Raw genomic sequence first — 25,320 nt, forward strand, 5'->3', positions numbered from 1 at the left:
CCCCTGACATTGGGCATCAGCTATTCTCTAAGGAACTCTTTTTAAATAAGAACAAATTTGTGCAGTGAGGGCACATAGCAAAAGGTTTCAACATGAGAACTGGTGATAAGTACCTAAGAACCTTGTCTGGCCACTTTAGGTATTTCTTAAGACCCTAAATTTGCAAAGATATTTCTACTCTAACTTTATCCTTATGATATCCTTTCTCTATATATATCATACTTGTTTGATTTTTAAACTCTTCATCCAAACTATGATTATACCCACCCCCATCTCTTCAACCCTACTGGTTGCCACTATATTGATTCATGTGAAAAAAAAATAAATGAATAAGTAAAATCTAATTAGTTGAATTGATTCTATAAACTTTTAACTTCTATTGGCTAACTTATATTTTATAAATGTCCTTCGAATGTAAGTCTTACTACTTTTGAGGCGGCAGATTAGGCTGGGATTAGGATGAAAAGAGTGAGGGTTCTGCACAAAATTTAACGAGGCACCAAAAAAAAATCAGTAATCAAAATAAATATTTTAATACAATAGTTTTAAAAATCAAAATTAATGCAAAAAATCCATGATGAACAATACTAAAATTTTAAGTACTAGAGTTGAGCTAAGCCATATATTGGAGCTTGAGATAAAAGAAAAGCTGTATACCATAAAAATATAGAATACATATTTTTATGTATTTCAATGGTTAATTTTTTCAGAACATTAAGTGTTGAAAAAATACTGAAAAATGAAAAGGCTCAATATTGAAAATTATTAAAACTCACATTAGTTTAAATATTTATAACACAAAATGTACTATAATTTTGCTTTCCTTGCTTTAATGGAAGCAAATTCATTAATATTTTCAAAATCTATTTTCTTGCTTATCTCATTTTCAATTGCTAGAACTGCATTCTTGATAATTTCTCCTGATGAAGGAACAATCTTGCAAAGATCTTTTTAAGGCCACAAGTTCACAAAGATAGCTTGAATCTAAATTTAACATTATAAAATCCTTTCTAAGTAAGAAAATTCCCTCTGTATATCATGCCACAAACCAAACAATAAGCAATGGCAGTATATATACCACCAGGAAAGGGGCAAAAACGCAGAGAAACAACACCCTCTGGCATGCTGGTGTGCAAGGTCTGCTGAAAGCTGCTGGTGGAGTAGGAACACAGAAACTTCTGGCACTATAATATCTATATAACAATATACTATAATACCTAAATAAACACAAGGGAGCAGCAGCCTACTGGAGGAATTTGAAATTAATAAAAATTACCTCATAATGAATCAAGGGTCTAAATGTGAAACATGTAACTATAGAACTTGTAGAAACAAAATAGGAGATCTTTGTGATGTTGGGTTAGGCAAAGACTCCTTAGACATCAAAGCACAATCCATAAAAGAAAAAATTGATAAATTGGACTTTATCAAAACTGAAAACCTCTACTCTTCGAGGGTCACTATGAAGGGAATAAAAAGAAGCCAGAGATGGGGAGAAAATATTTCTAAGTCATATATATATGATAAAGCACTTAAATCTAGAATATGTAAAGAACTTTCAAAATCTAATATTAAGAAAACAAACAACTCAATTTTTAAAATGGGCAATATCTCTGAACATGTACTTCACCATATACAGATGGCAAATAGCATATGAAAAGATACTCAAGATCATCAGTCATTAGAGATATGCAAATTAAAACCACAATGAGATACCACTACCACTAAAATAATAAGACTGATTATACTACGTGTTAACGAGAACATAGAGTAACTCAATGCTTATCCTGCTGGTGGGAAAGTAAAATGGTACAACATTTTTGGAAAACAGTCTAGCAGTTAAACATATACCTTTATATGATTCAGGCATTCCATTCTCAAGAGTTGGTAGGCACAAGCCCACACAAAGACTTGTACACGAATAGTTACAGTAGCATTATTTGTAGCCAAATCTAGAAACAACCCAAGTGCCCATCAACAAATGAAAGGATAAACAAAGGACAGTATAGCCATACAATGGAATACTGTACTACTCAGAAATAAAAAGGAATGAACGATTAATATATGCACCAAGAAAATAACTATATTGAGTGAAAGAAGCCAAACAAAAAAAACAGTACCCACTGCATGATTCTATTTGTGTAAAAACATCAAACGAATCTATCGTGACAAAAAGCAGATCAGTGGCTGCCTGGGACTAGGGGAAGGTGGAGGAGGGTGGGAGCGAATCATGAGAAAACTTCTGGGAGTGATGGCTATGTCATTATCTTGATGGTGGTAATGGTTTCACGGGTATATGTCAAAACTTACCAAAATGTACATTTTAAATATGTACAGTTTACTGTATGTCAATTACACTACAAAGAAATATCTGTTTTTTTAAAAAGAAAAAAACAGAGCAGGTAACCTGGAAGTAAATGAGTGAAAGGTCAGGAGGATGGAGGTTGTGGTCAGATAAAGGGCTACATGATGACAAGGATCCAGAAGACGAATGAAGTCAGAAAGCTACAGAGGGTGAGGGCATCAAGGGGCTGATGGGTAACTTGGCATAAAGAAAAAGGATTGGGTGAGGACAAAGGCATTAAAAAAAAACAAGGAAGTGAGCAGGAGATCAGAAGACATGGCAGCAGGGACAAGGAGGGACAAGGTGGCATAGTCAAGGGACAGGGGTTTCCACCGAGGGGGTAGTGGGTGATGCCTGGAATTGGCCTTGGAGAAAAGAAAGACCATGATCTCACCTGCAGACCCCTGCAGAAGACACAGGAGTCTCAGAGACAAGCCAGGCTTCAGGAGGCAAGGAGGTGAAAGCAACAGGCTAAGGCTGTAGGACCGTTGCTTAATCCAAGAAGAAGGCTTCCAAAGGGAGGGGCAGAAAGTGGGAAGGAGGGGAAGAAATACAGAGCACAAAGACGGTACAAGTACCCCAGAGAGGACCCTGGGAAGACACTGAGTGAGGTGAGGGGGACATAAGCCCCGTCGTCCCCTGGTGGACAGAGGTATCCGGCGTCCCTGGGTTTCACTCAGCCTGGCTGTGATGCACCTCCGAGGGAGTCCTAGTGTAAAAGGTATGGGAAGACCCTGCTGCTTGGGGAAGAGTGAGCTCTGGTGTGGTCTGGCTATGAAGGGCCCAGGGAGAGCTGTCAGCATCCGGCTCCTGAGAAGAGGTTAGAGCCCAGTGAGCCCTAAAACCTTTGGGAAACGAAGCTGCTCAGAAGTCTTGTTCACATCCCAGGCAACAAGGGGTCACTGAGTAGCCCAAAGCATAAGGCCAGAGACATCCTTAAAAAAAATCACAAACAAATCTGCAATTTAGTTATTACTTGGCTTTTATACTATGTATTAAGAAAACCCTAACCGAGCAAACTAGATTCAATTATGACATATATAAAAAACACACATGAGGTATTGTACATGTGTGAATTTTCCACTAATTGAGCCCAGTCCTTTAAGTCCAAGGGTTACTTATTTTTAATATAAAACATCTCTAACATAAAATACCAGGGGTGCCAAAAAATGTACACATTTTAAGACATGTTATCTATGCATTACTTTTCAAAATTGAATTGAATTACGGTAGCAATGTGTAGTATGACATTCGCTCAAAATACGATGTTAATGAAATGAATGCTAGCACCATTCATTGTATTACAATTTTAATACAGTATTTTCCTTTCTTAAAATGTGCATACATGTTTTTGGCACTCTCTGTATATCCTTCCACCCAGTCAGCACACATTTATTGAATACAGGCATAGCATTGTACACGGAACGGGATAGGAAATCTACTTTTTAGAGTCTTTTGGGCAGTAAACACTCTTAAAGTAAACACAAATATAACTTGAGTCCTTTACTGATGACACATGGGCACATGAAGGGCTGCCACAGCCTGGCCTTGCACCAAATATCCCTGGTTTGGTGATGTGCCATTCTTTGTCATCTCACTCCATGTCAGTTCTCATTATGACACAGATAGGGCTTCAAGCGGCCACCTTTATACACAATGATTTACTGACCTAAAAACGAGTTTAGGAAAAATTTGATAAACAAAATTTTTCCATTTGTAATCAGTAATGAAAATTTACAAATAGTTGAGCAGCACGTTAGCACACATCACAGAGTTGATGAGTGCTGTGTCAGCTATTCCCCGATTCTTCTTACTCTCTAAACACCATATGAAGCAGTATCTCTAGATGTTTGGCATAATGCACCAGTGTTCATTCCACACTGTAAGGCTTTCTCATTCAATGATTTATAGCAAGGAGCAAGCATTAAAAACCTTAAACAAAGAGAAATTTACAGACTATCTTTTCCGTCTAAAAACAGTTTTAATAAAAATAGAGTATCTCTTTGCTGCAGATAAAACAAGATGAGACGATAAGAAACAGATTTCAAACACTGTGGTAGATGATGTTGTAAATTACTTTCTTCCTTCTCAGGATAAAATCTGACTATTCAGTAGGTCCAAGAACTTTTAAAACTTGTAGAATATAGGATTTTCTCTTATTTTCACTTTCTATGCTTAGTAACATTGTCATTTGCAGTGTGGAACAGGAAGCACACTGAATCAGTGGTATAAACTAAGCTTCATGGTTCTAACCCAGTATTTCAGAGTACCTTGGCCACGACCAGCTGCAATAACATTTAATTTAAAAGAATAACATTTAATTTAAGAGTGTATACAACACTGTTCTTCCTATTAGGTAGAGAATACTAGGTATCTACGAGGTCTGACAACTAAGTTCGCGAACTCATCCTAGAAAAGGTGCTACATACCTCATTGCTAAATATCACTATGGTCACCTTCGAAGTACTTCCCTTGGGAAGCTATGCACTGACACCAATGCCTAGTCCACCCTTCAAAGCAATTTTGGAACTCTTTCTGGAATGGCCATCAGAGCTGTCATCGTATGACCCTTGATGTCCTGAATGTTATCAAAATGTCTTCTTTTCAATATTTCTTTATCTTCGGCAAAGAAAGAAGTCATTGGGGGCCAGGTCAGGTGAGTAGGGAAGGTGTTCCAGTACAGTTGTTTACTGGCTAAAAACTCCCTCACAGACAGTGCCGTGTGAGCTGGTGCACTGTCGTGATGCAAGACCCATGAATTGTTGGTGAAAAGTTCAGGTCATTTTCATATAACGTTTTGACGTAGACTTTTCAGCACTTCCAAATAGTAAACTTGGTTAACAGTTTGTCCAGTTGGTAAAAATTCATAATGAATAATCCTTCTGATATCAAAAATGGTTAGCAACATCGTTTTGACTCTTGATTTGGACAGAACTTTTTTGGTCGTGGAGAATTGGCTGATTCCCATTTGTGCACTTTGATGCTTTGTTTCAGGGTCTTATTGGTACACCCATGTTTCATCACCAGTGATAATATGGCCCAAAACATCATCTTGCTTCTCCAAAAGGTATTGGCAAACTTCGACTCTACTTTGCTTTTGTCCATTGGTGAGCTCCTTCAAGGCCATTTTTGCATGTACCTTTCTCATGCAGAGATTTTCAGTGAAGATTTTCCTGTTTCTCTATCAATGTTTACTTGGTCTGCTATGCTTCTCACAACCAGCAGACGATGCTGACATACAATTCGACAAATTTTTGCAATGTTTTCATCAGTTCTGGCCTCCCTGATCTCTCTTTATCAGTGACGTGTTCTTTCTCCTCAGAAAAATGTTTAATCCATTTGTACACTGCCATTTTCTTCATGGCATTATCCCCACAAACTGGGACTAACATGTCCCTGATTTCACTTCCATTCTTGCCAAGTTTAACAAAAAATTTAATGTTTGTTTGTTGGTCTAATTCAAGCTCAGACATTCTCAAGATGGCACACAAAATGTGCAACAATTATGAACGCTACTCAGCAAGACATCCCCCCACCTTGACATGAACACAGCTGTGAGACTCTGATATACCAAAGTTACGAAACCTTACTGAGCTGTTTGTACAGTGCTGCCAATGTAAAAAAATCTAAAATACAGAGTATTAGATACCTAGAACGTCAAGCAATGGCTAGTAAAAAGCTTCCTGCCCTAGCGTCAGAAGTTGTGCAGGAGTCAAGATGCCAGTGCTAAGGAGATATTTAGGGCACATTTCTTTCCCTTGAAATTTGAATTTTCTTAGTTTCTTAGTTTCTACAACTAACTTAGTCAAGACCATGAGTACAAATAGTAATGGTTTTAACAATTCCAAATAAACTGGAAAGAATGCAACAGATACAATGAGGTATGTTAAAAAATGTGTAAAATTACAAATCCATAATCCCTCATCAGCAATTTCAAAATCCAAAAAGCTATGAAAACTGAAGGTTTTTGTGTAATTCATTAGTGAACAGAAACTGACCTGATCTGAACTCATGTGGCGGCAATACCTGACTAACCTGACTGAGGCTCTTTTGGGTTTAGTTATTTAGCCCACTGGTGATGAATATTCATACCTTAGGCTACAGGTTACAGGGTGCTGCCCCAATCCCTGGGGGTGTTATATATAGACAGTAACATTGTGGGAATATTCAGTGTACATCAATGTACCACACTCCCATTCTAAAATCTGAAAAATTCTCAGCCCAAATCACATCTAGTCTGAAGATCATCATAAAAGGGATATGGACCTAAAAGAAATTTCTACCCAGTTTGATAAATCATGCAAAAATGTATTTCTGAAAAGAGCCTATTTGATTCAAGCACTAAGTATATAAGCATCAATAATAAGGATGATTTTATGCAAATGCTCATACCTCAGCATTCTGAAACATGACTCATTCTGATCATGTGCTAGAACCAGCTTACTCTATACACTAGACAAGCTAGATAAAAAACATCTGCTCTTATGATGGCTCAAGAGAGCTAGTACTCTGCAATCCCAATCCAGGAGTCACTGTTCCCAGTAAGACGCTACCAAACTGGGTAAAAAGCTATTTGTCCAGCAATGTTAATAGTAACCATGTGGTAGCAGGCAGAATTAAAGTAATACCACATAATGCCTACAAGATGAACAAAGTTTCACAATACAAATGGCAAATTAATTTCCACACATACTTCTAATAAATGTATTCATGCTGAGAGGGGCCTACTAGTCTTCAGACATTTTAAAGTACTATCTGAAGAGTATGAGTATAGTTTTCATACAAATGACATAACCAGAATTGAATAATTCTATCGAACACAGATAAAAAATACTGTATGTAGTTATTTCGCATTGTCATCCATCCCTGCTATACTACGGAGCATCAAAATACCCATGATGTCTCTTTAGATTATACTTAGCCTTTGATTTTGTTTATTTTTATTTTTATTTAAATATAGAAGGTCAAAGCATCGATTAGGCAGGAATTCTACTGACAACTCTCTAAAATTTAAAGGAAAACTTTCTTCGTATATTTCAAAGATTTAAAGCCAAAGGCATTATCTTTAATGATTTAGTCATTTAGTTCAATAGGTGTCTTTATTATACATATATACTTCACTTTCTTTACATTTATAACATATAAGTTGAAATAATTTCATTTATATAAGGGTCAGTTACATTTTTCACATAAATAATCCTAAACTAAAATTAGGATTCTGAATTTTGGAATATCCACTGAACATGCCATGTTCTCTTTCTGGTTCCATGTCTTTTACATATTGATTTCCTACCTAGAAAGCTCTTTCCACACTTTCCACACTCATTTTTCAAGGTTCAAATTAAAATTACCTCTCTTAAAGTGTTCTTCAAATTCTTTGAATAGAATTATTCAACTTTTCTTCTTTGCTGCCATTATACTTCTTTCATAGTGACAATTACACTGTATTATTTTTTCTCATTTAACCTCCACAACGCAATCGGCTTATACAAAAATGGTGAGATATTCTTTGTTTTTTCCCCAGAACTTTGCACACAAATGTCTCTCCCTCAATACATATTTGAATGAATAAATGGGCAAACAATTAAGATTCCATTATAAGGCTATACTCTCCTCAAATATGACCATCTGGTAAGGAAGAAAAACTGTAGGAAGCGTCAGTGTTCTAAGGCAGAAGGACTAAACCAGACACTCTGTAAACCGAAGATGAAGTTCACAATCAATACCATAAATTACTCCAGTTGTTCCATGAATGTTAAATTGAGATGAAATCTTGTCCGATGTTAAGAGTTGGACAAAAAGGGCAGTGATGGTAACTTGCTCTATTTCAAGTTCCCTCTTGCTGCCAGATCCTACAGCATTCAAACAGGATGATCTTGAGTCAATGCTAACGACTTGAAGGACAAGATATGTTTGTAAGGAAAAATGTAAAATTACTTAAGAAAAATTCTCCTGATCAATGTTTCTCAAACTTTTTGTACACGGGAATCCCCTGGAGCTCTGGTTAAAAATGCAGACTGCGATTCGGTAGGTCTGGCTGGGGCTTGAGAGTCTGCATTTTTTTAACAAGCTCTGTTATTGAGGCTGATGCTGCTGGTGTATAAACCACATTTTAAATTGCACTTTCAGAGCACAGACAGATATTTTATTTTCCTCCAAAGTCTGAATTGGACTTGTCTTGGTTTTAATTAGCATACCCTTGTTAATATTCCTTGCTATATAACCTATCCTGACAGTGTTAATTACATAAAACATTACTGAAAATTCAATTAGAAGAAATACATATTACTTTAAAACTTATTTAATTATTCTTACCTATACTCTGGTAATGCCATCGAAAGAAAATTCGTTCAGGTAGAAACTGCAGTATTTTCTATAAAACAAACAAAATAATTCATAAGATATAAAAAGAAAATAAACTATAAGTGAAATTACACGTTTTCATGATAGACGTACACTACTTGCTATACATACCAGGAGTGTCAAAAAAATGTATACAAGTGGACACTTTGGTCAGTGTTGCTCAAGCAGTAATTCACCGTAATCAGAAGTGTCTGGACACAGATAGTAACCACTTTGAGCATCTCTTGCAATTGCAGAAGTCAAATGTGACTTGTATTCATCTTTTGTTATTGGTATATATTGAGTATTACAATTTTAATAGTTTTCCTTTCTTAAACCGTGCATACATTTTTTTGGCACCCTCTGTATGTATGTTTCAGAAAAGAAAGAAAAAAACTATTTGCAATAATATAAATACTGTACTTTATCCTGTAAAAGTTTATTTTACCTGCCCCAGGCAAGTTTCCCTGAATATTTTAAAGAGATTACTGTCCCAACAATGCTGAAGGTATCACACTCCCTGACTTTAGCTTGTACTACAGGGCAACAATAATCCAAACAGTATGGTATTGGCAGAAAAACAGACACACAGACCAATGGAATAGAATTGAGAACCCAGAAATAAACCCACATAAATATGGATAATTTGCAACAAAGAAGCCAAAAACATACAATGAAGAAAAGACAGCCTCTTCAATAAATGGTTCAGGGAGAACTGGAAAGCCACATGCGAAAGAATAAAACTAGAGTGTTATCTGTCACCATGTACCAAAATTAACTCAAAATGGGTCAAAGACCTAAACATAAGACCTGAAACAATAAAATGCATAGAAGAAAACATAGGTACTAAACTTATGGACCTTGGGTTCAAAGAGCATTTTTATGACTTTGACTTTAAAGGCAAAGGAAGTAAAAGCTAAAATAAATGAATGGGACTATATGAAACTTAAAAGCTTCTGCACAGCAAAAGAAACAATCAACAGAGGCAACCAACTGAATGGGAGAATATTTTTGCAAACAATGCCTCTGATAAGGGGCTAAGATCTAAGATCCAAAATACAACTCACCAACAAAAAAAACAACCCAACTGAAAAATGGGCAGAGGACCTGAAGAGACATTTCTCCAAAGAGGACATACAAATGGCAAACAGACATACAAAAAATGCTCAACATCATTAATCATCAGAGAAATGCAAATAAAAACCACAATGAGATATCACCTCACCCCAGTCAGAATGGCTATCATCAACAAGACAAATAGTAACAAGTGTTGGAGAGGCTGTGGAGAAAAAGGAACCCTCATACACTGTTGGTGGGAATGCAGACTGGTGTAGCCACTATGGAAGGCAGTGTGGAGGTTCCTCAAAAAATTACGAATAGAAAAAAAAAAAATGACGAATAGAATTACCATATGACCCAACAACCCCTCTCCTGGGTATCTACCAAAAAAATCTGAAAACATTTATCCGTAAAGTTATATGTGCTCCTATGTTCATTGCGGCTTTATTTACGGTGGTCAAGACATGGAAACAACCAAAGTGTCCTTCGATAGATGATTGGATAAAGAAGATGTAGCATATATACACAATGGAATACTATTCTGCCATGTTGTCTGCCATTTGTGACAATATGGATGAATCCTGAGATTATTATGCTAAACGAAATAAATCAGACAGAACAAGTCCAGAACCATGATTTCACTGACATGTGGTATACAAACCTGAAAAAGAACAAGACAAACAAATGAAGAAACAAAAACTCATAGACACAGACAATAATTTAGTGGTTACCAGAGGGGAAGGGGGAGCGGGGTGGTAGATGAGAGTAAAGGGGATCAACTATATGGTGATGGGAAAAGAACTGACTCTGGGTGGTGAACACACAATATGATATATAGATGATGTATTACAGAATTATACAACTGAAACAGTTGTTACCCCAATAAACTTTAATTAAAAACAAAAGATTATTGTCCCAACTTCAATCCCCCTAAAGAAAAACAATACAAAAAGGAAAAAAAAAAAAATCCCAAAATGATAATATTATCTCAATGAAATATAGCCCTTGCTTAAATAGTCAAAGAATAATTTCTCAAATGCCAGGTTCCTCAGGTTTCTTCTTTTGCACCTTCCACTTCCCATTTCCATTATAATCATTAGTCTCTGGACAAGAAAGAGAGTTGGGAATTAGATGAATAACAAAGAGGATGAGATCGCAAACAACTCTGTAGAATAACAAAATGAAATCAATGGCAAGAATTTCTTGAAATTAATAGCTAAAAATAAGTTTTAGGATTGTAGTTATGAATCCCCCTGCACTGGTAAATACAATAAAGGAAAAAATTTATGACATACAAGAGTATTCGGCTAATAAAAGCAGCTTCCTTCACCCCTCCACTTCCCCCCAAAAAACAACTGATGAGAATGACTTTCTTTTCACTCTACGACAAGTTTTGACAAGTTATTCGTGGGTATTACAATTCCTTCTACTTTATTTGCAACCTTTTTTTAAAAAATGTAGAAATCTAAAAACTGGACAAAATACATTTCTTGGTATTGATAACATTTGTACTATGAAAATCCTCATGCTAGGTTTATCTAGCCTAATATTAGAACATTTTGAAAGCTATGTGATAATACTGACATACACTCAAACACACACACACATGCGCACACACACAAAATGCGTGTACATGCATCAAATCTTATTCAGTGAAAAATATTTACATCCTAGATACCAAGGTTGGCATTTGAAATGCAGAATTAAAATAAATCTGAATAAAATACTTAGTTCTTACTGCTAAGGATTTCATGATTAATGGGCAAGAGAAACGGTAAAGAAAATGACATTCAGAAAAAAAAAAAAAAAAAATGCCTAACAGAAGTTTGTCTGAGGTGCTACAGAGGTGATGAGGAAAGCATGTCATCTTAGTAGGGGCATCATGGAATGCTTCCTGAAAAAGGACACTTGAGCTGAGATTTACAGAATTAAATTAGCCCAGTGGAGAACAGAAACAGAAGGTAGAGCATATGTGAATGCCAAGAGGCAGACAGCTTGGTGCCTTAATGGAACAGCAGCAGCAAGAGGATCCACTTGGCCTGTAGGTGTGAGGAGGAGAGGAGGTGGGGCTGGGGAGGCAGGTGAGGCTGGGGTTTATGTTCTCACATCGCAGTGCACAGTCCTAAACAGGTTCCTGCTGGAGGTGACTTTAAGTTGACTGAGAAGAGAGGCCGAGATGCCAATGCAGAGGCAATGGTAGTATTTCGGATGAGATGAGGAATAAAATGGCCTGGACCAAGGTTGGCAAGGTAAAGAGAAGCAGCATATGATAGTGGTATTCAGGAGGTAAAATTGTCAAGACAGGCAGGTAGAGTCATTGGAGGACTCAAGAATGACTCCCCAATGGCTTAGTAAATGACAACACTTAGTTATCTAAGATATCAAATCCAGAAGGAATTCCAGAACGGAAGCATGTCAAGTTTGATTCTGGACATCTTGGAATTTGAGGTTGTCAATGGATTATCTTAGTGGAGATGTTCTTCTAGACAACTGAATATATGGGTCTGGAGTGCAGGAGCAGGATTTAGATGGTAACAGGATATAGGGAGCAGCTAAAGATGCGTGTGTACGAGATCCCTCTAGGAGAGAGCTTAAGATGAAAAGATGAGATGAAAAAATAGAGATAGCAGTGAGCTGAAGTTCTCTTAAGAAGGTAAGGATGAAGAAGATAGAACGGAAGCTCGAGATAATATGCATAGTCAAAGGAGAAACTTCTGATGCACCGTTTGTATGTTTTAGAGTTAGAAAAATACTTATGACTATTTATACGCACCACTAATTAGAAAAAGTTAAAGATACTGGCAAATGTGGGAAAATTGACGCCACAGAACAAAGCGACTTCACTATTAAATCAAGATGCTCAATGTTTTCTGCTGCTTGGATAACCCACACCTTTGTTGGCCAGACACCAAATGTCAGGCAGGATAGATCTATCGATAAATTGTGTAGAGGCCTGTTGCTTTTTGAGGGGAAAAAACTAAAATATGTCTTTATCTTGCCATCTATGCACAACAACATGAATTTTAGATGGATAGTACACAAAGGAACTAAGTATAAAAACTGTGTTATGTTTTAAGTTCCACTACATTAAAAAGGAATCAGGAGAAGTAAAAACAAAAAGCCAGTTCTCTATCAAATATTTGAGTAAGAACCCACATGAGCATTGTCCTAGCAACAGAATGAAACCTGAACGTCTTCATGAGCTGTAGAAGATGACACAAACTGGAGTGAGAACCCAGAGAGCTATCTACAAATTACGGGAAAACACCACAAGCAAAGATGTCAGTACAACTAAACCAACAACTCTGGAACCAAGAATAAGGACAAGGGTCTCAGCAGTCAGGTTGCTGCCAGGCCAAACAAATACTTCTAGAGCCCAGAATAAGCAGTGTGGAGATGGAATGGGCGGTCTCCAAACTAAAGAGAGAAGGACGGCCTCCGTTTGCACCTAAGTTTTATGATTCTTGAACTCATACTTTCTCTTTACTAAAAAAATTTACTGTAGACGTTAGTTCATTATGTTTGATAACAAATAATAACCGTTACAGATTGAGTTCCTTGGCAGACAGACGCTGCAATGGAGTTAGGCGTGCTAATGGTTCAATGAGGAGTGATATCTGTGACAAAGAAATGAGAAAGCAGGATTGGACAGGGAGCCTTAGACCACCACACAGAGCTGACAAGTGTCTGCCAGTCTACCAGGAACTCTGGAGCAAAGATGAAGAGAAGCCCCAAGTGCCTGAAAATGGCGAGCCCTTGTACCACTGCCTCACTCAGGCACTGGCTGGGGACCACAGTGAGTAAAGGATGACCATGGCTGGAAACATGAAGGCACTGACAGCTGAGACTGCCCGCTAATCCACTCCTTGCAGCTGGGCAGCAAATTCTTTCTTGAAGGGGGATATGAGCAGCACATCTCTATGTCTGCCACAATAATGTTCAAATATTAATTGGAATATTCTCATCATACTAACAGGATGAAGTCGTCAGAGAAGTGTGCCCTACTTAAGGGACATGGTCTCTGCTAGCATCGTTTCTCATCAGTTGCCTGCTGCATCATGTTGATAGAAACTTGGGTCCACTGATTCCTTTCCGTACTTTTTCTGCCTCCTTCTTAAGTAAATGGCACAGCAAAGACTCAGTGTCCTAATTTCTCAAGCATTCTCCTCCCAGGGGACTCGGCACACCAGCTACATTCCAGGATCATCTTCTGATCCCATATTGTCACTTAATTTTAAAATGTCTTACAGAATACACTGAGAAAATTACTCTAGAGATCCAGGGTAGGTCTGATCTGACACTAGATAAATGCTTGGCATGCCCACTATTCTTCAGATCTTTACTTTAGTCATAAAACCAAGCTGGTATTGAGACATGCTTTTCAACTTTCCAAAATACTTACCAGTTTTCTTGATTTTGGTTTCTCTTTTTAGTATGCAACAAATAAAAACATCTTTTTAATATAAAGAAAAATAAAGAATACAGCAAGATAATGTGCATGTAGATAGCTGGATACTGTCGGTTGAACATAAGTCATCTCTATGTTCTGAGATCTATTGTTCTGAGATCAGGCCTATCATCATCACCACTTCTGGATAAAAGTTTTCAGATTTACAAAGTGGATGGACTTTAAAGACACTCAAAAATAAACTCAGTAATGTCTGGATATGAAACACCATGCCCAATGTTTGAGCTAGTAAGATAAGTCCCAAATGGACAGAATCTTATACAACTCAAAGGCTGAAACATCACCCATACTGATGCTTCTCTTTGTATCCAAATATTGCAAGGGCCATTTTTATGCATTAAAGTCTATGAGGTCAATGAAATAAAGCCACACACAACCATCTGTGTCTAAATGCTAACTAAGCCTGTGTGGGGACGGAGCCCCAGAGAGCAGTTTCCAGGCTCTCGGCCTCACATAGAAAGGTGCTGGCTCAGCTAGTAGATGGTCATCAGCTGTGACTAGTTGACTATCAGCTGTTACCAGTTGGCCATTAGCCACTGATATAACTGTCATGGCTAAGCTAGCAAGGGGCAGAGTGTGGATTGTGGATCGTGTGGCTCCTGCTTCCTGTGTCTCCAACCCAGCTGCCGGTGAGACTATAGCAGTATGACCCCCCCCATCCATGGCTCCGTGGGTGTTCCTTTTTGGCCTCACCATGTCCTGTGTTCTTATGTAGGGGAGCAGGAACTGAGACCCCACGTCACCCTGCATGACATACGGCGCAGCAAGCAGGGTACGGTGCCGGCCAAAGATCTCCAAAGGGCGGTGGAGCAGTTTGTGCATGAACACTCAGTCTCAGGAAGACCAGGAAGAGCAGTTGCCGGAGAGCTCGACCCCCGTGCAGCGGTGGAAAGACGTGGACAGTTCCCCAACCAGCATAGGCTAGAGACAGCGAAGGTCATTGCAGCCCTGTGGGCTGGGAAGTGCTTGCTGAGGCCCTCACCCCCAGGTTGGGGAGGACTTGGAGCCCTCGCCCTGGGGAGAGGGCACACATTGTGAGGCTAACGCACAGCCCTGGCGAATGACTGTGGACTATGGGGAATAGGGAATAGGTAACTTCAGGGTGTTTTGACTGTGCATGCAAAAGAATCATAAAAGCAGGTGATTCCTTAACTTTGAGGAGCGAGGGAAAAATACTCCATACCACCCTCAGCATGAGATAACCGTCTTAACTATTACAAAACATTTAAAACGAAGTGGAACGGGGAGCCTGACAGTAATGTGTGGTTGCTGGCAGCGGCCTCATTCTTACACAACCACACCTGGTCTTAGCAGCACACCAGACCAAGCTTAAATTACAAGTCCCTGGAGGAGAAGTGGACGTGACCTCTGGGCTCGGCTTAGTGCAGAATTATATACATGTGGTTTCATAAATATTACATGATTGTGACGAAGGTGAACACGGAGGCCAAATGCCACCCTCTCCTAATTTCACTGGGGCTTTCCCACAGGCAGGTGGTTCAGAGGTGCGTTTCATCATTTCCACAGTTAGATCTTTCCTCTAAAGGAGTCAAAAGAGGAAGAATTGATCTTCCAACTCAGGAGGACCCTCCAAAGTGACCTGGGAGAGTGAGGGAATGCATTTAAAAACCAGAGAAGCAGGCAGGGAACTGAGTACTTAGAAATGTGGCCTCTTGAGCTGAGTCTATACAAACCGGATTCTGGTTCGACTCCCCACGTACGAACGGAGGACATGGTGAGTGTCATGCGGGGGACCCTGCTCGCTGCGCCATGTGTCATGCAGGGCGGCCTGCGGGGTGTCTGCTCCCGTTCCCCACATAACGCAGGATATGGTGAGGCCAAAAAGGAACACCCATGGAGCCATAGGTAGGGGAGTCATACCACTATATTCTCTCTGGCGGCACTATACTCTCACTGGAGGCTGGATCCACACTGTCCGCAAACGCTTGCCAGCCCAGCCGCCATCTTCTTGCTAGCCCCCATTCTTCTTCCTTTGCTAGCGTAGCCACAGCAGTTATATTAGTGGCCAATGGCTCACTGGTTACAGCTGACGGCCAACTAGCCACAGCTGATGGCCATGCAATCACAGTTGATGGCCATTTACTACCTGAGCCAGCACCTGTCTATGTGAGGCCAAGAGCCTGGAAACTACTTTCTGGGGCTCTGCCCCCACAAAAAGCAACCCCCATGGAGCCATAGATAGGGGAGTCATACCCCTATAGTCTCTCTGGCGGATGGGTTGGAGCCACAGGAAGCAGGAGCCACACAATCCGCAACCTGCCGTCCACTTTTCCGCCAATCAACCTCACTTGCTAGCTGCAATCCTCTGTGCTAACTGTAATCCACGCTTGCTAGCTCAGCCCCCATCTTCTTGCTAGCCCCCATTTGCTGCTAGTGTAGCCACGGCACTTATATTAGTGGCCAATGGCTCACTGGTTATAGCTGATGGCCAACTAGCCACAGCTGATGGCCATCCAATCACAGCTGATGGCCATTTATTACCTGAGCCAGCACTTTTCCACGTGAGACCGAGAGCCTGGAAACAGCACTCCTGGCTCCGTCCCCACCGCCTGTCCCTCAGAAAGACCCAGAAGAAGCCCACCTTTACTGAGGCAAATACAACATGACATTTCTACTGCAACCAATAGTTTAAGCTACAATACTATGATGGTCACATAAGCTATTGACACCTTGTTTGTATTTTCACTGGAGAGTAAAATAAAAAAAAAAATTCAGGAAAGCTACAGAGTGAATAAATATTACTTTTCTGAAAAACACATGGCTCTGTTTAATGCTCAGTGCTCAGCTGCATCTATATGGTAATCCATTACAGCACACCCGAAATCAAAATTAGGTATTACTACTGATCAGCACATCAGGGAATCTGTCATTTTTTTTAACTGATTATCCATAGTTCTTTTTTCTTCAGAATCTACTGCATGACCAGGAATAATGTGAAATGTAAGCTGGAGTTTATACAAGACGCCACAGTGTACTTTAAAATTGCTGATTGTCAAATTTGTATGGGAAGCTTGTTTTTCAAATTATTACAAAATGATTATTGCAACACATCCCAGTAGATTCATACTTGATTTCAATTTCATTTAGAAAGAGAGGACAGTGAAGAATAAGGAAAATATTACATACTAACTCATATAAGGCAATATACTAAAACAATGACCAACTAAACCTATGTCCAAAAGTAGAGAATGTGGGGAGCAACTCTCTCTGAAACTAGCTGCATGACAGAAGGGTGCTAGGTAAAGAAAATGCTGACCAGGAAGAAAACAAAAGTATGGTGTGGGGACAGAGCCAGGAGTGCCGTTTCCAGGCTCTCGGCCTCACGTGGAAAGGTGTTGGCTCAGGTAGTAAATGGCCATCAACTGATTGGATGGCCATCAGCTGTAGCTAGTTGGCCGTCAGCTGTAACCAGTGAGCCATTGGCCACTAATATAACTGCCGTGGCTACGCTAGCAGCAAAAATGGGGGCTAGCAAGAAGATGGTGGTGAGCTAGCAAGGGCGGATTGCAGTTAGCAGGGCAGATTGCAGCTAGCAAGTGAGGTTGGCTGGCAGAGAAGCAGACGGCAGGTTGCGGATCGTGTGGCTCCTGCTTCCTGTATCTCCAACCCAGCCGCCAGCGAGAATATAGTGGTATGACTCCCCTATCTATGGCTCAATGGGTGTTCCTTTTTGGCCTCACCATGTCCTGCGTTCTTATGTGGGGAGCGGGAGCTGAGACCCTGCATGCCACCCCGCATGACATATGGTTTAAAAAAACAGAAGTCTTAGTTACCTCTTGAATTATAAATGTTCAGAAAACTTATGAGAACTGGGCAGTTAGGTTTAAAGCGAACATTCTGTGAATGCCTGTGCCACAAGGATAGTCTGGTTTTAGAAGGACCCATGTGAGTAGGAGCCCAGCAGCAGGTAGACCTATAGGGAGAGCAACTTATTCTTCAAATATCTTGGGCCTGGCCACTCAAATCTTAATCAAAATGACTTTCTCACGTGGACAACATACTTTCATTGAACTCTCAGTGTCAACATTTGTTTTAGACCCTAAAATGTAAGAGAAATAGAGCTACAATAAGAAACTACCTAAAACTAAGACTACATATTTATCTAAAAAAAAATGCTTTTCTTCTTACACAGGGAATCCCTTTGAGTACACAGTCCATTATCTACCTCATCACTAGCCACGCTGTTACAGAGTAAGGAAAGCCCAGCTCCATCTTGTCACATCCTTTTCAATCTGTAAGACCAAACATTACCTGTTGAGAAGGGCCCATTTCAACTGCACCTCTCACCACATCCTTACCAGCAGGCTTTCCAGCTAGATGGATTCCTTAGAAGGGACCCTCTTTTAGCCATCTTATAGTCCCAACATTAAGAATATTGCCTGGAACATAACGTTTCCTAATAAGCACTGCACACAACAAATAGAGGAATAAGTGAAAATGAAAAACAGGAAGACAAAGGGAACTTTAATTTTACTTCATGTGTACAGACAAACACAAGGAAATGCCCAAGTTTAAGGAAGGTATTCATACTCTAATATGGTAGAAACACAGAACCTGGTGAGTGGGCATTTGAAAAAGACAACTGAGAATGGAATTGTGCTTTCGAACATTACGGTAAATCTTACCGCTTGATTTGATCATCACTCAAAAGGCAGTACTTTCCTTGGCGAACAAGAAAATGAATAAAAGTATTTCAAAAGAGACACTTAAAAATCAAGACAAAGATATCTGAAGGAAACATGGAATGTAATAGGAAGGGACATTTAATTTCTCCCTCCTGTATTTTAGAAATCAACCAATATTAAAATGTTAAAAAGAACTTCATTAAGCAATGAAAACCTGGAAAGGGTAAAGGATCCCATCTACAACCAAAACACTTAGAAGAATTACTGTTTAAAGCAAGATGAAACTGCAAAGAAGCATGAGAGGGTGAGTTTGGGCCCCTCCCATGAAAGCAGAACACGCCTAGAATATGCAGCCAAGGAGAAAACCATCCTAAGGAGAAATAGAAATTCATCCTTTTGAAATAGATTTGCTAAAATTAATAAGAATAATAGGGTAATTTTTTAGAATTTCTCACTCATCTTCCACTGAATCATTTTTAAGGCCTAGAAAAATGAAGGAAGCAAATACACAAAAAAGTAACATTCTGGAAATCAGAAAATATTACATGGAAATGAAACACATGTAAAGCATGACTCTAGAGAGTCCACACAGAGTCCCCCACTATAACCCTGCACTGGGACACTGAGCATCACAGGGCCTCCCTATAACTAAATAAGTTGAACAGAAACAACTATCTAGAGCAGGGGTATCCAAACTTTTTTCAACGTTTTTCACCAAGGGCCATATGCGGTAAAATACACAAACAGCCGGGCCACTCACTTGAGGTGAAGTATGTATTGCCTCACCTGGTTTATTTAAGTAAACTAAATATACTTTTGGAATTTGCTGCGGGCCAATAAAAAATGGATTGTGGGCCGCAGTTGGCCCGTGGGCCACAGTTTGAACACCCCTGATCTAGACGTAACATATTTAAAGTTGTAAATTCAATATATAATTAAAAACCTTATAAAATCTAAAAAGAAATAGTAGATTATCCACAAAGGAACAAAAGTGAGCCCGACCTCGGTCTTTCTTTCTGCAATATTGAGCTCCAGAAGACAGTATGGTCAATGGCTCATTTTAAGCCACGCCAAACAGAATGGGCACCAAAATACAGATACATATGGAGAACAGGAGCCCAAAAGCAGACCAGGTGCCCATTTAAGAATATAGTATATGATAAAGACAGCTAGAGTAAAGTATACCTGTTTGAAAAGCAACCAAAACTCAATTTTGAGGGGAAAAAAAGATTATGGTTTTGAAAATTATTAACCAGCTATACATGTTTGTAGTTTAAAAAAAAATACTCTAGAGCTGAAGTATATCAGCCACATACCTCCCTTCCTCAACATACTAAGTGATTCATATTCCGGCAAATACAGAGATTAATTAAACAATAAAAAAACAAGGGTGCAAAGATATAAACACTGTGAAAGTGAGCTTTGTTTATATAATTGGTGTTAATACGATTAAAAAATAGAGTAAATTCTCAAAGTGATTAACATAAGAAAAACAACATTCTAAAAATCATTACAATAAAATAATCTGGATATAAAATGCCTAAAAGAACTGAGAAGTACAAAAGACATATGGGGTTAAAGTAAAAGTATGGGGTTATCATTAAATACTGCTTTATTCTTGATACGGATAATCAGAAGAAAAAAGGTTCAAATAGTATGTTGTTAATTTAAAGATAATTATTGGAATGACAGAAAATAGAAAGCATATCTTCCAAGTCACAAAGTTTATTCCATAATGTGAAAGTCAGTGACCTCTCTCCCAGAAAACAATAGTAGAAGAAACAATAAACATATTAGTTATAACAGAAAAAAAGTAATAAATACAAATAGGTTAAATTCTCCTTCAAGACAAGTCAATCAGAACTGGCTTTCAAACACAGAAAGATTAACAATAAAATACAGAAAATGACATATCAGGTACACATGGACACAAATGGACAACAAAGTAGTATCAATGTAAGTGAAAAGTCTTTAAGGGAGACACAAGGAATCATTTAAAATAGATTAAAAATGTAATTCACAACTTAGCTATATTACTCACAAACCTTTATGCAACCAATAACATAGCATGAAAATAAAACAAAGAATGAAATCCATGAAAATAAATCAAATACAGAAACGGAGGGGAAAATACATTTATAATGGGAAATTTTAATGCTCTATCTTTGACATATAAAACAATCCATACAGTACAATACAGCAGATTTAAATATACAGGTAACCCCCGTATAACACGGTTGTTAGGTTCCTTAAAAATGCTGTTATGCGAATCCATGTTATAGAAACAAAGAACAAGTACAAAAAAGGGGGTTAGGTTCCGAAAACTTTTAAAAATACTACTATATTTTTATAAAGAGAAATATCTCATTAAAGTAATTTTCACCAAAAGTATAACATATTCATATATATTAAATGTTTTCTTTGTCATCACTACTAAGCTTTTATCACATTCCGTGTTGTTCAGGGATTTCCTTAACTTCAAATGAGATATTTTTTGCTCTTAAAAGCTCATATTATACTCCGTGTTGTTCGGGGATTTCTCTAATTCTCAAACTGTGTTATAGAAGTGCCATGTTATACGGGGGCTACCTGTAGTAAATATTGGTTTAATAGCTATATATATTGAGAGAGAAAATTTTACACCACAGATTTTAACATTTCAACAAAACATTTACCAAAAGTTATTTTTCTAAGCCATGTGAATAAAACCCTCAAAGTAGGAGTTGCACAGGTCACAAGCAAACTCAGTGTATTGGAAGTCCACCGCTAAGAGTTTAAATTTAAAAATTCTCAACTACTTGGGGGGGTTTGAAAACACTCTTCTGAGCAACACTTAAGTTAAAAGAAACAACTATAATTATAGACTAAAAATTATCAATAATGTGAATGCTGTATAACAAAAACTGATCAAAGCTGAAACAAGAGGCAAATCTGCAGACTTTAATTTTCTATAATACTAGAATAAAATAAAGAAAACTAAATTTTAAATTCAAAAAGTTTTATAAAGGTGATTTTAAGGAAGAAATAAATAAAAATAGAACCAAAGCAATTTTCATATCAAAAAAATCATCTCCAAGTCCTGCAAATCACTAAGCTATAGATAGGAATTTGAATTGGTAGCAGTGCAGGTAATTAAAACAAATACCTCTGAATCAACAATTTGTTTCATTAACAAATATTCTCATTAAATGTCCCTTTTGTGTCAGGTACCATGCGAGGGAGGAGTGACAGAAAGATATCGGACACTGTTCCTGCTCTAAAAGCTACAGCCCGAAGGGGAAAGGGCAAGAACATCAGGGATGTCAGTACACGCACAAGGAACTCTCTCAAAGGGAAACTGCCCTGGGGCTGAATCCTGAAGGATACACAGGAGTGAGCCCGGCAGAGAAGGGCATTTCAGGCCGACTACACAGCAGGGAGAGGGGAGGTGGAAAACCTCGCTGCTTTGCCTGGCGACCTTCAAAAGGTTGCCAGAGGGCGCAGAAGTAAAAAGGGTGACAAGGGATGGAGAGGGAGGAAGAGGTCAGGTCAGGAAGGGCCCTGAACACCTTGCTGGGGAGTTCGACCTATTCTAAACACCATGGGAATCAGAATTACATTACACAAAGAGTATTCCAGGTGGGGCAGAAGATCACAGACCAAAAGACTAGTTAGTAGACAGCCCAGTAGGGGGAAAACTGAGGCTCTGAACAAAGATTAAGATAGTCGGTAGAAGAAGGTGTCCAAGAGCGCCTGCATAAGGTATACAGAACCTTGGAGTGGAGAAAAATACTATCAATACTGATCGAAATAAATAGATACAGAGAGGAAACTAAAAACACAATATTCAAACACTTGGAAACATAGGCACTTTAGAAATGGTTTAAGAGATTGTTTTTTCACTTTGCTTAAGAGCATACAAAAGTCTAATCTCTTTTTAAAAAAATCAAATTGCACTAGAACTTTTACTTTTGAGAGAACATCCAGAGACATTCACAAATCCCCAAACTGACAGCATATAATTCTATCCACAATATGTTGTTTTGTCCTGAATAAAGCACTCATGAAAAGAGATTCAAAAGGAAGTCTTCTTTTACACAAGGAAGTTACTTACATGGGACATCTCAGTCACAACCAAATCTGTCATGTTCTTCTTTATTTCATGCAAGTTTCTATTTTCTGGCTAAAAACTATATTTTTCAGATCTCTTCAACTTTGGTACTAGTACAAGTTAGCTGTCTTTTCTGTGCCATTTTTCATTTCGCAAAACGAAAAAAAAAAAATCACTTCCAGAGAGTTTCCGGGTTAAGTGATGAGGAATCACAAAGCCCAAATGAGATGCCACCATATGGTCCCACCATCCCAAAAACATAGAGAATTTAAATGCTCGCCTAACCACAGTCAGGAAGTATCACAGACTTGCGATCATCTCGGGCTGGCTACTCTGCCAAGCTCACTGAACGAATGCCCAAGGTCTGTATGGTAAGAGCAGCTGATACACTGTAGGCTTCAAGCTAGACTCTTGCCTTCTAACCTGTCCAGTATCACAAACACATCAAACACTAGGTGTCACTCACAGCCACCACACTACATATCCAAACAAAACAAGCTATAGAAAATTCACAACACAGCAAGTATTTGTACAACTCTATTGTAAATTTATATATAAAAAAGAAACCAATCCATCCAAATTGTGTTAACACGTTAATTACAGACAACTTCAAGGAAAATATTCTTTACATATCTTCTGCTGTTCCAACAACAAATACAACATGCTCAAATTTTATTGAATATTCCATATATTTAGCACTGATGCAGTTTCTACCACCTGCCCTTACAGGGTTCTTAGAGGTAATTGCTAGAGCTGCCTTCCAGAGGACCTGCTCCTGAGGGGGTCAGTTACCAGTGAGTCAACTGGCACACTGCGTGAAAGGGGCCAGCATACCAGGAAGCGCAGGGCACCTGGGCTGCAACAGATAATCAAAAGAATGTAATTTCAGACTTACACAAACATCCTGTCTCCAGTTTCCCTTCCCCAAAGGTGGATTGAGTAATTCAGTATATCCTGTTGGGTCAATCCCAAGTTTCTCACCTATAAGTCTTGAGGCATAAGGAAAACTGTAGTCTTAAACATTAAATTTTTAATATACTGTAATAAGGTAATCAAACTTTAACCACAATGTATTCAAAGAATCTCCAGAAAGGACTAGATGTTTATATTTTGTTTCCATCTTTCAGTTTGCAGAGATCGTAAACATTTCACGATCAAAAGTGGTCCCAGAAAGAGTGAGCGTCCTGGGCCCTGTGTTTTATTTCCCCAGTCTCCAGTAATAGAGCACAGCACCGAGGAGTGATTACTGAGCTAACTCTGCACCACTGGCAGCACAGGAGAGACCAGTGAGAAAGGGCACAACTGGCCACTCAGCCCTCTACTGTGGTCCCTGCAGAGGGGCTCTCACGGAGTACTGTGGAGCAGGTCACACCATGTGACAGCAATAATGCTATCTCTAGCGTTGTTCCCAACCAAGGGCTCAGCCTTAATAAAAACAAGCATGACTAACGTCATGAAGAGTGCCAGAACAATTTATACACCTCCATTACCATTTAGTCTATATATAACACGTTAATGTACGCCCCCGATGTCATAAAGGTGACCTGATTCTGGTCATGATAACCAGTGGCATTGATTTTGCTTGCCAACTGGAACTCAGGACAGTTTTGCGGGGGGAGATGGGTATCTCGTTCTTTTGAAAACATTCTCCAGAAAATTTGAACTGACACTGGCCTTTTCTCAGTTGCTATCCATCATTAAGAATTATGGCAGTGACCCAGGAGCTGCATTCAAAACTGAATCCATTCTTTAAGAAAAAAAAAAAATCCATTGAAGTTTCCAAATATTTGAACTCCTCAAAAAAAACTTAAATTCCAAGGATGTAAGAAGAATCTGTTTTTCTTGTTCATTTTATTTATTCTTGTCCCTCCTCCACTCAATAATAACATGGTCCTTAAGGGAAAAAGAAATAAAAAGCAATAACAGTATGAGAGGTTTATGGAAGGAAGTCTTTCACTGTGGTGTAGGGAGGAGGGAGCAGCGTGGGAGTATTTTTGCGCACTGCACAGCCTGGAATAAGAAATGACAAATAAAACAAAGGAAAGCAGGGGCTGTATAAACCAGTTAATTGTAAAGAACATAGTTCCGCTGTCTTGCTCTGTGTTATTGCTCATAAGAAAAGGCAACAGCCATTGCATAAAGAAAGAAAAACGACTGTGACTTAACCCTGGAGGCCACCTGCCCTGAGTGAGTTGACTTGGTTGATTCAGCCCAAGCTTCTGCACTGAACCTCTGCAGGAGATTCTAATTTGTTTTCATTTCCAAAGAGTTATAAAAGATATACAGTTCCACCAAAAGAAGAGGAGCGATGGGGAGAGGTAAGGGGGAGAAATGGAAACAAACATCGAAGAATTGTTTATAATCCTATTAC

At 38.8% G+C, this 25,320-nt stretch overlaps 1 protein-coding gene across 8 annotated transcripts in view; it reads right to left on the reverse strand.

The window, feature by feature from the left end:
• RALGAPA2 (Ral GTPase activating protein catalytic subunit alpha 2) overlaps positions 1-25,320 on the reverse strand; it is a 332,861-nt gene that overhangs the window by 258,786 nt on the left and 48,755 nt on the right. For all 8 annotated transcript variants that reach the window (XM_019712539.3, XM_019712535.3, XM_019712536.3 and 5 more), the window contains one exon: positions 8,660-8,717. In XM_019712539.3, coding sequence (XP_019568098.3) covers positions 8,660-8,717 — 58 coding nt within the window. The remainder of the gene's footprint in view (positions 1-8,659; positions 8,718-25,320) is intronic.

The sequence above is a fragment of the Rhinolophus sinicus genome, chromosome 13, assembly GCF_057876585.1.
Source record: "Rhinolophus sinicus isolate RSI-liver-muscle chromosome 13, RSI-T2T, whole genome shotgun sequence".
NCBI classification, from domain to species: Eukaryota; Metazoa; Chordata; class Mammalia; order Chiroptera; family Rhinolophidae; genus Rhinolophus; species Rhinolophus sinicus.